This window comes from Carcharodon carcharias, chromosome 1 (genome assembly GCF_017639515.1).
Source record: "Carcharodon carcharias isolate sCarCar2 chromosome 1, sCarCar2.pri, whole genome shotgun sequence".
NCBI lineage: Eukaryota > Metazoa > Chordata > Chondrichthyes > Lamniformes > Lamnidae > Carcharodon > Carcharodon carcharias.
The window spans coordinates 264,991,040-265,003,153 of record NC_054467.1 but is presented as its reverse complement, the minus strand read 5'-3'; the positions used below and the strand labels follow the sequence as shown (position 1 = coordinate 265,003,153).

The window sequence follows — 12,114 nt, the reverse complement described above, 5'->3', positions numbered from 1 at the left end:
CACATCCAGGCTGGGATTTTTTGCGCCGGTTCACAGCAGGCACCATGGAGGGCAGGAGTGTAAAATTTCACGAGAAGGCCAAAAACTGATTTTACATCATTGTGAAACCAGTTTTCAATCATCCGCTCCACCCATCAACGGTTGGCCATGTTTCCCACTGCAGCACACGGGAACGTAATTTTAATATATTTGCATCTTATTAGAAGCCCTACTTGCCAGAATCATCCCCCATGCTAGATCATCCGGGCGTGTTGGCATACAATTAGAACGACGTGTTTCACAACAGCATATAAACAACGTGCAACTGCATTTCGCTCGTCACTTCGAGGTTGGTTCACCTATCTTGCATCAAGCTGTGCTTGCAGGAATCAGCGCCAGGCATCACAGGCAGTGCTACATCACATTGACAGGGAAGTCTCTACCTACCAGACCAGTGGGAAGGCTGTGGTGACTTTTAATGGGCTCCAGGGTTAGGGCTGCACTGGGAAGGGAGTGATCTAGCCTGAGGCATGGGAAGAGGCATGGGAAATAGTGATAGCGACCGCAACATGGTACAAGTTAAGCTTGTAATGGGCGAAGAAATAGACAACTTGCAAAAATACGGTTTTGGATTGGGGGAGAGCAGATTTTAGTAAAAAAAGGCAGGATCTGGCCAAAGTAGACTGGGAACAGTTACTTGTGGAGAAATCTACAGAGGAGCAGTGGGGGGCGTTCAAAAAGGAAATGGGGAGGGTACAGGCTCAACATGTTCCCTCTAGGGTGATAGGAAGGAGTAACAAGCCCAGAGAACCATGGATGACCAGAGATATTCAGGATATGATGAGAAGGAAAAGAGAGGCTTTTAGCAGGTACAAGGGAAGCAAATCAGCAGAGGCATTAGTAGAGTACAGAAAGTGCAGGGTGGAGCTTAAGAAAGCAATTAGGAGAGCAAAGAGGGGATATAAGAAAGCTCTGGCTGGTAAAAGTAGGGAAAATCCTAAGATATTCTATAAATGGGAAGAGGACAACCAGGGAAAGAGTAGGGCACATTAGGGACCAAGGGGGCTTGCTGCATCCTGTAAAACCTGATGTTCCAAAGCAGGGGGGCACTTGCCAGATGCCGAGATGGAGCAGCTGCACATCTTCAATGAGGAGGACATCGAGAGGGATGAGGGCAATGAGGTCAAAATGCTGAGACTGCAGGGGAAGAGGCCACAGCTTGGGCCAGACGAGGCAGGGGTGCACGTGAGGTGCTCATAGTGACCAGATTCTAGTAGGATGATGACAAGTAGCAATGGACAAGCGCCCACCATAACGGGCCCACATTACCACCAGCATTGCTATCCTTCTCATTTCAACCATCCACTTCAATCTGAGAATGAGTATTTACACATTAGGTTTACCAGGTCATCAACCTTTGAAGGATGATGAAGCCTTGGCAGCGTGTGTCTGTGCTGAGATGGGGTGCTAACTGCAGGAGGGTAACAAGTGTCACACATCAGAAGGTGCTGCCTCTCCAAGCGTCTCTCTAACATCCCAGTCACTACGGCAACGGTAAGAGGCAGGGGTTGGACTACAGTCCTCAGCGGGCTTGTGGCAGTATTGCCTTCAGCCTGACAAAGTGCCTCAAGGAGACCCATCCCCAGCAACGGAAGAACACCTTCTGTGTAACTTGGATAGTGATACTGCTAGGCAAGACTTGAGCCAAGGCAGCTGAGGACATTCCACAGGTGTGAATGCGTGTTGAAATCACTCAGTCCTCTGCGTCACCTTGCATCACCCCATTACATTGAAATCCAGATGGGATGCGGGCCTGCAGTTAGTCTGACCTTTCAATGGACTTGAATCATCTGACAATGACCATCTTCACACAGCTGCCTGCCAGACATTAAAATGCCTCCTCTTTAACACAAACAGTCTTCTCCAATGGCCAGCCCTAGCCCTAGCAAACCCAAAACTGCAGACACACCATGGACCCATCAAGGTCACATATCATTGATAATAAAGAGCACACCTAGCCCTTTTCAGCCCTCAACATTATCTTCCTATCAATGTAATATATGCGCATCCAGGGCATGCTCAACGGCTCCATTAACCGCAACACATCACCATATGAATTTATCATCAATGAGCTCGGCAAGTAAGGGGACACTAAATAGAACGTATGGTCCAGTGTTACATCCATACATTTTGACGATGGCCTTGTGGGTGCAATGCAGGTGGGAAACGCTAAAAATTGTAGCTTCAAGTGCCAGAACAAAAACCTGGCACATTGAGGTTCACACATATTGGTGAACGTAGCAGATGTACACTCAGAGAGTTGGCAATGCGTAAGACAGGCAGGGGCACACATGAGCTCTGAGTATGGGCTCATAGATTGAAAACTCTCATAGATGACAGAGAGTTCAAGGAAAGATTAGCCTTCTCCAGGCACATCAACATCTCTTCTTCTACACTACACCTTCACCTTTCCAAAATGCAGATGAATCAGGGGACTACCTGAGCCTCCAGCTTATACAGCCAAGTATGAACATCACATGAACCAGCACACTTTACACTGAGGGTAAGGCATCACTGATGTTGGGAACGAGCTGACAATGGACACACACTGTGAAGAAATGGCTGCATATAACATCAACCAGAGGCACATGATACGAAATCTGTGATAAGTTGGTGGGGGAAACATGGTGTGATGCCTGATTGTCCACAACACAGCTCAGCATAAAGAGGGGGCATACACAAGAGGAGCCGTGGAATGGGTGTAATTTTCACAACATTGGTGGAAAGTATATAGATCTGGTGAATACCTGTGTCACCGTTGATCCTCCTAACCCTACCATTACGTCTTGGTGCATCCCTGACATCCACAGCTGAGGTGGAGGCAGTCTGCTGACTGCTATGCCTTGGTGCGTATTATGACTTTTGGTGTTCGTCCTCTGGAGGACCGAGGCTTGGAGGGCCCTGGCCTGCTTTGGGTCCCCTGATGTGTGGCATCCTCCTCCTCGGCCTGTGGAACTGGAGGGTGGCGGGGTCATATGCGGGGGGTGGGTGGGATCAGCTGGATATTCTCGGAGTCACCTTGGTGAATGGCCCCGGAGTGTTGGTCCTCATCTCTGTGGGTGCCCGAGGGCCCCTAGCTGACTCCTTGAGGAGAAGGGGCAGCTGGAGTGAGATTGAGGTGCCTTGGGCCCCCTCTTGCCTAGCCACTGATGGATGTCTCCAATGCCTACAGCGACAGAGTGCAACTCTTGCAGCAGCAGAGGTGCTAGGTCCTGGACCAAGGTCTCCATGGCAGCTGCCATCCTCCCAGTGCTGACCTCGGTGCGCTGGCATGTCAGTGCTATTACCTCAGGCTGAATGTAGATGGACTTCTCCAGCCTATGTTGCAATCTGTGGAATGCTGCCTGATATTCCTGAGTCTGATGCTGCAAATCCAATATCTGAGTGAGGGCCAAGTCCATGGGCTCGTTATCTGATTCGGAATCTGCAGAATCCTGGGCTCTAGCCATCCTCAGAGCGTCGGATCACTCGGATGTCCCTGCCTCCACCTGCTGTAGACCAGAATCTGTGTCGTGCTCACCAGATTCTAACACCAAGCCTGCTCTTGATCTAGGTTCCTTCGAGGCATGTGTCTCTGTGATGGTGGAGGGTGTGTGTGTGTGAGCGCTGTGAGGGGTTTTCAAATGTGGTACCCTTGGGATCCCCATCCGAGGGGGCTTGTGGGGAGTGGCTGACTCCAGGCGTCCTGGGAACATTAAGCAGAGGCGCCTAAGAAAGAGAGTAGCAATAAGTAGCATGTGGCATCAGACTCCAAAACATAACATTGCACTCACAGTATTGCTGTCTGAAGGATCAGATGGTGCAGGGTCCTCACTTGGCTCTGTGCACTGACTACACCATCACTGCTGGCACAATCCCAGTCCTCTCTGGTAAAGTGGAAATCTCACTCCTCAAACTATGTGAGGGCCCTGATCTCAGGCAAGTCCTCACCAGTCTAGGGTCTCCCACTTTTATTGTTTCCTTAGTTCTCATGAAAAGTCATATGGCCTCAAAACGTCAACTGTGTTCCTCACCGCAGATGCTGTCAGACCTGCTGAGTTTCTCCAGCTATTTCTGTTTTTGTGTCATAGAAGAGCAGGACTGGGTGTTAAATATTCCTGGGTACAAGGTGTTAAGGAGAAACAAGAAAGGAAAAACAGTGTAGTGGGTGGGAGGCAAGTGGAGGGGCAGTATTGATTAAAGATGGCATTACAGCACTACACAGAGAGCATGTTTCAGAGGGGTCAAGGATGTAATCTCTCTGGCTAGAGATAAGGAATGAAAGAGGTGCAAAGACATTTTTAAAATTCATTTACAGGATGTGGGCTTCGCTGGCTGGGCCAGCATTTATTGCCCATCCCTAACTGCCCTCTAGAAGGTGGTGGTGAGCTGCCTTCTTGAACTGCTGCAGTCCCTGTGGTGTAGGTACACCCACAGTGCTGTTAGGGGGGGGAGTTGCAGGATTTTAACTCAGCGACAATGAAGGAATGGTGATATGTTTCCAAATCAGGATGGTGAGTAGCTTGGAGGGGAACTTCCAGGTGGTGGTGTTCCTATGTATCTGCTGCCCTTGTCCTTCTAGATGGTAGTGGTTGTGGGTTTGGAAGATGCTGTCAAAGGAGATCAGTGTAGTATATAGATCACCAACTAGTGGAAAGGATGTGGAGAAACAAATTTGCAAAGACATTTACAGGGAGATGCAAGAATTATAGAGTAATTGTAATGGGGGACTTCAATTATTGAAATAAAGACTAGGATAGGAATAGTGCAAAGGGACAAGAGGGGCAAGAGTTTCTGGAATACATTCAAGATAATTTCCTGCAACAGTATGTTTCCAGTCCAGTGAGAGGATAGGCACTGTTGGACCTGGTTCTGGGGAGCGTTTAGGGGACAGTGACCATTACATCATATGATTGGCCATGGAAAAGGACAAGGAACAATCCAGAGCAGGGAGAATTCATTGTGGGAAACCCAACTTCGACGGGATGAGGACGCATCTGAGTCGAATGAGTTGGAATCAAATGTTGGCAGAAAAGACGGTGGCTGAACAATGGCTACCTTGAAAAAAAGTATTGCAGGCAATGTCAAGGTATATTCCCTTGAAAGAGAAAAGTAGGACAAATAAATCCAGAGCAGCATGGATGACAAAAGGATTAGAGGTGAAGATGAAAAAGAAGAAGTGCGTGTGCAACAAATGTCAGGTAGAAAATACAATAGAGAATCAGGTGGAATATAGAAGGAGCAGAGGGGAAGTGAACAAATGAATAAGAAAAGCAAGGAGAGCGCATGAAAAGAAGCTGGCCGCTAATATAAAAGGGAATCCCGAGGTCTTCCAAAAGCATGAAAATAATAAAAGGATGGTAAAAGAAAGAGGAGGGCCGATTAGGAATAAAAAAAAAAGGGGACTTGCATGTGGAGGCAAGAGAAATAACAGAGATATAAAATGAGGACTTTACATCTGACTTTACAAAGGAAGAAGATGCTACCCAGGCCGAGGAGAGAGAGGAGATAACTGGTACACTAGAAGAATTTACAATTGCGAAGGAGGAGATGTTAGAAAAGCTATCTTTGCTTAAAATTGATAAGGTACCAGGGCTGGATGAGAAGATGCATCCGAGATTACTAAGGGAAGTGAGAGTGGAAAGTGCAGAGGCAATTCCAGTCTTCCTTAGACACAGGAGTGGTGCCAGGGGACTGGAGAATTGCAAATGTTACATCCTTGTTCAAAAGGGGTGCAAGGATAAAGTCAGCAACTACAGATCAATCAGTCTGACTTGCATGGTAGGGAAACTTCTGGAAACTATCGTTCGGGACAAAATCAATAGTCACTTAAACAAGTGCAGGATAATTAAGGAAAGCCAGCACGGATTTGCTAAAAAATATCATCTTTAACAAACTCGCTGGGGTTTTTTGAGGAGGTAACAGAGAGGGTTGATGCTGTTGATGTGGTGTATATGGATTTTCAAAAGCCATTTAATACAGTGCCACACAACAGACATGGGAGCAAAATTCTAGCTCATGAAATAAAAGGGAAACTAGGAACTTGGATAAGATATTGGCTGGGTGACAGGAAACAGGGAGTACTGATAAATGGTTGTTTTTCAGATTGGAGGCAGGTTTGCATTGTAGTTTCCCCAGGGGTCAATGTTGGGACCCTTGTTCTTCCTGATAGATATCAATGACCTAGACTGTGATGTTCAGGGCATGATTTCAAAATTTGCAGATGATACAGAGATTGGAAATGTTAGCAATTGTGATGGGGATAATCTTGAACTTCAAAAGGACATAGACATGTTGGCGAATTGGGCAGACAAGTGGCAGATGAAGTTCAATGCAGAGAAGTGTGAGGTGATTAATTTTGGCAGGAAGAATATGGAGAGACAGTATAAAATAAAGGGAAGTAACTCTAAAGGAGGTGCAGGAACAGAGTGACCTTGGTGTATATGTACAGAAGTCATTGAAGATGGTAGGGCATGTTGAGAGGGCAGTTAATAAACTATATAATATCTTGGGCTTTATTAATAGGAGCATTGAGTACAAGAGTAAGGAGGTCATGTTGAACTTGTATAAGACACTAGTTAGGCCTCATCTGGAGTATTGTGTCCAGTTCTGGGTGCCATGCTTGAGGAAGGGTGTGGAGAGAGTACAGAGGAGATTCACAAGAATGATTTCAGGGATGAAGAACTGTAGCTATGAGGATAGATTGGCAAGGTTGGGACTATTTTCCTTGGAGAAAAGAAGGCTGAGAGGACACTTAATAGAGGTATTCAAGATCTTGAGGGGTATGGACAGGGTAAATAGTGAGAAACAGTTCCCACCCAAGAGAACATCAAGAACTAGAGGGCACAGATTCAAAATAATTGGCAAAAGGAGTAAAAGTAATTCGAAGAAAAAAATTTCACCCAGAGGATGGTTGGAGTCCAGAAGAAACTTCTTGAGAGAGTGGTGGAGGCAGTTTCGATTGGGGTATTCAGAGAAGAATTGAATTGCTATCAAAAAAGAACGTGCAAAGTACAGGGATAAGGCAGGGGAGTGGGACTAGGTCCAATGCTCTTTCAGAGAGCCAGTGCAGACTTGATTGGTAGAATGGCCTCCTCCTGCTTAGCAAAGATTCAGTGATTCTGTGACAAAGTTTTGGTCTCTTTGGGAATCAAGGGATATGGGGAACAGGCGGGAAAATGGAGTTAAAGCCAAAGATCAACCGATATCATAGTGAATGGCAGAGCAGGCACAATGGGCCATATACTCCTCCTGTTCCTATTTCCTATGTTCTTATGTTCAACCACAGCCATCCCCCTTTGTGCTGGGTATGACTCCAACCAGCGGAGAGTTTCCCCCCTGATTCCCACTGCCTCCAGTTTTGCTAGGGCTCCTTGATGCCACACTCGGTCAAATACTACCCTGATGTCAAGGGCAGTTGCTCTCACTTCTCCTCCTTTCTTGAGTCGCACACAGACATTCACCGCCCACCCAGCGTGACACACAGCTGGAAAGCGCTGAATGCTCCCTGTGCCGAGCGGGGGGAGTAGGCTGAGTTGGTGCCTGCCCTCTTTCACGCTTACACGGAGCTGCCTCAGGATTCTTCTGCATTCATTCATTTAAATAAAGAAAAAAAAAATTTCAGACATGTCCCCTCATGTGACAGTGGAACTCAAGAAGGGAGGAGAAGTGGGAGCGACAGTGTCACATGAGCTGGGACATGTCATTGAATTTTAATTAAAAAAAATTTATTTGATTTATAAATCCTTCATGAAACCTCATCCCGCCCGTGGATGAGGTTCCATGATTAATGCAAAAGTCGCCTGGGTTCTTTGCCTGCCCGCCAGCCTTAACGTTGGACCAGCAGCTTCGTTAATTCTCTTAATTCGTTTTTAAATGGTCTTTATAGGCCTTTGACAGTTTGGTGGGTGCACAGCCAACTCTGAAAATCAGACATCACCGCGCGTCATTTTATGCATCGGCAAACAGGGCCCACCCCCGCACACCAACCCGAAGATTCTGGCCTATCACTTTGCACATATAGATTGATGGGGCAGTAACTGAGGGTCGTAGTAATGCTACTGGATCAGCAATCCAAAGTCTTGGATTAATGCCTAGGAAACATGAATTCAAATCTTATCTCAGCAGGTGGGGGAACTTAATTTCAATTCATTATTATTAATAATTATTCAATTCAATTAATTAATCTCAAGGATTGTCCTAAAACCTACCTAGATCACTCTTGTCCTTCAGGAAATCTTCCATCCTTACTTGATCTACCTGTATATAACTCCATATCCAGTACGTTGTGGCTGATTCTTAACTGCCCCCTGAAATGGTCTGGCAAGCCATACAGTTGTATCAAACCACTACAAGTCAGGAGCGTGATGGAATACTCTTCACTTGCCTGGATGAGTACAACTCCACCAGCACCCAAGAAGCCCGACATCTTCCAGGACAAAACAAAGGTTTCATTGGCACTCCACCCATCAAGTTAAACATTCACTCCTTTCACCACCAGTGCACAGTGGCTACAGTATGTACTATCTACAAGATGCACTTCAACAACTGGACGAGTCTTCGACAATGCTCCCAAAACCTACAGCCTTTAGCACTGGGAGGGCAAGGGCAACAGACGGATCGGAGCGCCACCAACTGTAAGTCCCCTTGCAAGTCACAAACCATCCTGACTTGGAAAATATATTAGTTCCTTCCTTGTCGCAGCACTCCCTTCCTAAGGGTACTGTGGCTGTACCTACACTGGGTGGACTGCAGCTGTTCAAGGAGGCAGCTTACCACCACTTTCTCAAGTATTAGTTTGATGTGAGCATGTTTTGGTGCCAGGTACTCACGTGATGAATTGGGTGTTGTCATTGGGCAGTCTTGGCAGAAGTTCATTTTGTCTCCAGCGGTGAAAGTTTGCGAGGGTAACTGAAGCATCCCTGCTGACAGTCATTTGGTCACTGGTCCACACCTCAACTCCAATCAGAGCAATGCGAAGGTTAAATGGTCTGTAGTACTGCAAAGAAGAAGTGTTAGTGTAAGAATGGATGGTTTTTTTTAATATTTTGGGGAATATTGTGTTATTCTAGAAACAAGGCTGGGGGGGGTGGTCTGTCTGTGTGTGTGATTTAATTAAGCTGGGGAAGGTTGTCTGGAGGTTTGGAAACATGAAAAAGATAGAGGTGTTAAGTTGAGGTACAAGTAAATAAGTTAGATCTAACATTTGCATTTTTAGATGAGTTGAGAGTTTGTTTGACTATCAGAGGTGACAAGAAAATATCTGCATGGGGATATGATATTTTATTGTCCCAAATGCAAAGACAAGAAGGAAACATGAAAAATCTTATATTTGGAAGGGTTTTAGCTTCAAAGGGTTGTGAGGACAAGAGGACTGAGATGAAAGGGAAAAAGGGTATATTAAAGTTACTGTATATAGTTGGAGATGACTGGAGATAGCTGGGGCTGTTTGAGCTGTTGAGATAGCTGGAGCTCGGGTCTGGGAGAGAATGCAGTTTGAATCGCCCATCCAGTCAAGCCAGAAAAGCCTTGGGTTGCAGCAAGCAGTTTTATTCTGAAGTGGATTCCACTACAGAGTGGAAGAGGGTAAAGGTCATGTGGTATACTTTTATTGAAGCTACAGCAGTTTACCTTGTGTAATATTACTGGATTTCATATTTAAACATATATAAGGGAGTGTTGCCTGGAAGGTATTTACTTGTGGGTTTGACCAAGTAGAGAATTTTGGGGTAATGTCTTGTAAGACTAACCTTAATTGTGTAACTGTAAGTTTAAGCTTTTGTTTGTTAATAAAACTTTTACTTTTAAGTTTTAAAAACCCAATAGTGCTCCTGGATCTCTTACTGCCGAGATCGGCACATCTTCTTCTCATTTTCAGAATGCAAAAAAAACGTGGTGGTGGTCTGAAAGCCAAGTTTCATTCTGGGACTTGGTTTGCGCAGCAATTAACACCGGCTGTGATCATAACATTCAGGAACTCAGCTCACTGGGTTTATCTGAAACCATTTGGCCCAATGCAAGACAAAATTCAAATAAACTGCTTTAAGTTGTAATGGCACACAACATAGAACAACAGCAGATAATGACGTGCCAAGTGTGTTGCAAACAGTTCCACAGTACAGTGCCTTTCTCTGGCAGTGAGGGGTAGGTGCCAAAGCACAATGGCAGCTGATTTATTAGATGTGTTGTGCAACAATTAAAGTTGCAACATTTGTCAAAGGTGGGATCAGGAGAGGGAAATCGAGTGAGGGACAGAGCACTGCTGGCAAGGAGACAGCAGTGCACAGCAGGAGCGGGAGACAGAGCATAGTGGTGAGGGACAGCAGATGAGGGAGGAGGAAACAATGCAGTGGGAGGGGGATATAGAGCACAATATGCGACAGAGGATAGTGAGAGAGGAAGGTAGAGCACAGTGGGAGAGAGTGCAGAAGTGAGGGAGATAGGGATAGCATGTAGTGTGACACAGAGTGCAGTGAGTGAGGGAGCCAGAACAGGAGAGAGAAAGAGCCTTGAATGAAAGAAGACAGCATAGCTGGAGGGAGAGAATGCGCAGGGAGAGGGAGTGAGTATGCAGAAAGGTAGGAAAAAAGAACATAGCAAGACAGGAGGCCAGAGAGCACCAGGAAAGGGAAAGCTAGGTGGGAGAAGGGGCAGACAACAGCAGAAAAGGTGGACAGAGCATCGTTGGGGTGGAGACAGAGAGAACAGAGTGGTGAGGGAAAGGTTGGCAGCAGGAGAGAGAGTCAAAGCACAACTGGAGAGGAAGGAATGTGCCACAGACTGGGAGGAGTGCAAAGCAGGTGTACATCACTGTGAAGCAGAATGGGAGGAGTGTGAAGCAGGAGAGCATCACTGTGAAGGAGACTGGGAAGAGTATGAAGCAGGTCAGCATCATTATGAAGCAGGTCAGCATCACTGTGAAGCAGAAAAGGAGGAATGTGAAGCAGGTTAGCATCACTGTGGAGCAGGTTAGCTTCATTGTGAAGCAACTGGGAGGGGACCAGCTGAGATGTTAAATGAATACTTTGCATCTGTCTTTACATATGAGGCAGATGCTGCCCTGACCATGGTGATAGAGGAGGAAACTCAGTCACTGGAAGAGTTTAAAATTGATAAGGAGGAGGTATTCGATAAGCAGTCGGTACTTAAAGTTGATATGGCACCAGGAGCGGATGAGATGCATTCAAGAATATTGAAGGAAGTGAGAGTGAAAATTCCAGAGGCACTGGCAATAATCTTTCCATGTTCCCTGGATACGGGGAGGTGCCAAAGGACTGGGGAATTGCAAGCATTATGCCCTTGTTCAAAAAAGGTTGTAAAGATATGCCCTGCAATTAGACCAGTCAGTTTAACTTTGGTGGTGGGGAAACTTCTAGAAACAATTATTCGGGAAAGAATTAATAATCACATGGAAAAATGTGGATTGATTCGGAAGAGTCAGCATGGATTTGGTAAAGGAAAATCATGTCTAACTAACTTGCTGGAGTTTTTTGAAGAGGTAACAGAGATGGTTGATGAGGGCAAGGCTGTTCATGTGGTGTATATGGGCTTCCAAAGGGTGTCCCGTATAGTGCCAGACACAGGCTTGTGAGGAATGTTATATGTCATGGAATAAAAGGGACAGTAGCAACGTGGATACAAAATTGGCTGAGGGTTAGGACACAGAGAGTAATGGTTCATGGGTATTTTTCAGGCTGGAAGGAGGTTTGTGGTGGAGATCCCCAGGGGTCGGTATTGGGACTCTTGCTTTTCCTGATATATATATAAATGTCCTAGATCTTGGTGTTCAGGGGACAATTTCAAAGTTTGCAGACGACACAAAACTTGGGAGAATTGTAAACTCTGAGGACGACAGTGTGGAAATTCAAAGGGACATCAACACATTGGTGGAGTGGGCAGATAGGTTTTTTTTATTCACTCACAGGATATGGGCTTCACTGGCTGGGCCAGCATTTATTGCCCATCCCTAGTTGCCCTTGAGAAGGTGGCGATGAGCTGCCTTCTTGAACCGCTGTAGTCCATGTGGTGTAGGTACACCCACAGTGCTGTTAGGGAGGGAGTTCCAGGATTTTGACCCAGCAACAGAGAAGGAACGGT

At 46.0% G+C, this 12,114-nt stretch overlaps 1 protein-coding gene across 3 annotated transcripts in view; it reads right to left on the bottom strand.

Annotated features, from left to right (window-relative positions):
• The window catches only part of LOC121279949 (disintegrin and metalloproteinase domain-containing protein 12-like), a 375,022-nt gene that overhangs the window by 240,302 nt on the left and 122,606 nt on the right, over positions 1-12,114 (bottom strand). For all 3 annotated transcript variants that reach the window (XM_041191570.1, XM_041191551.1, XM_041191560.1), the window contains exon 9: positions 8,850-9,016. In XM_041191570.1, the coding sequence (XP_041047504.1) occupies positions 8,850-9,016 (167 nt within the window). The remainder of the gene's footprint in view (positions 1-8,849; positions 9,017-12,114) is intronic.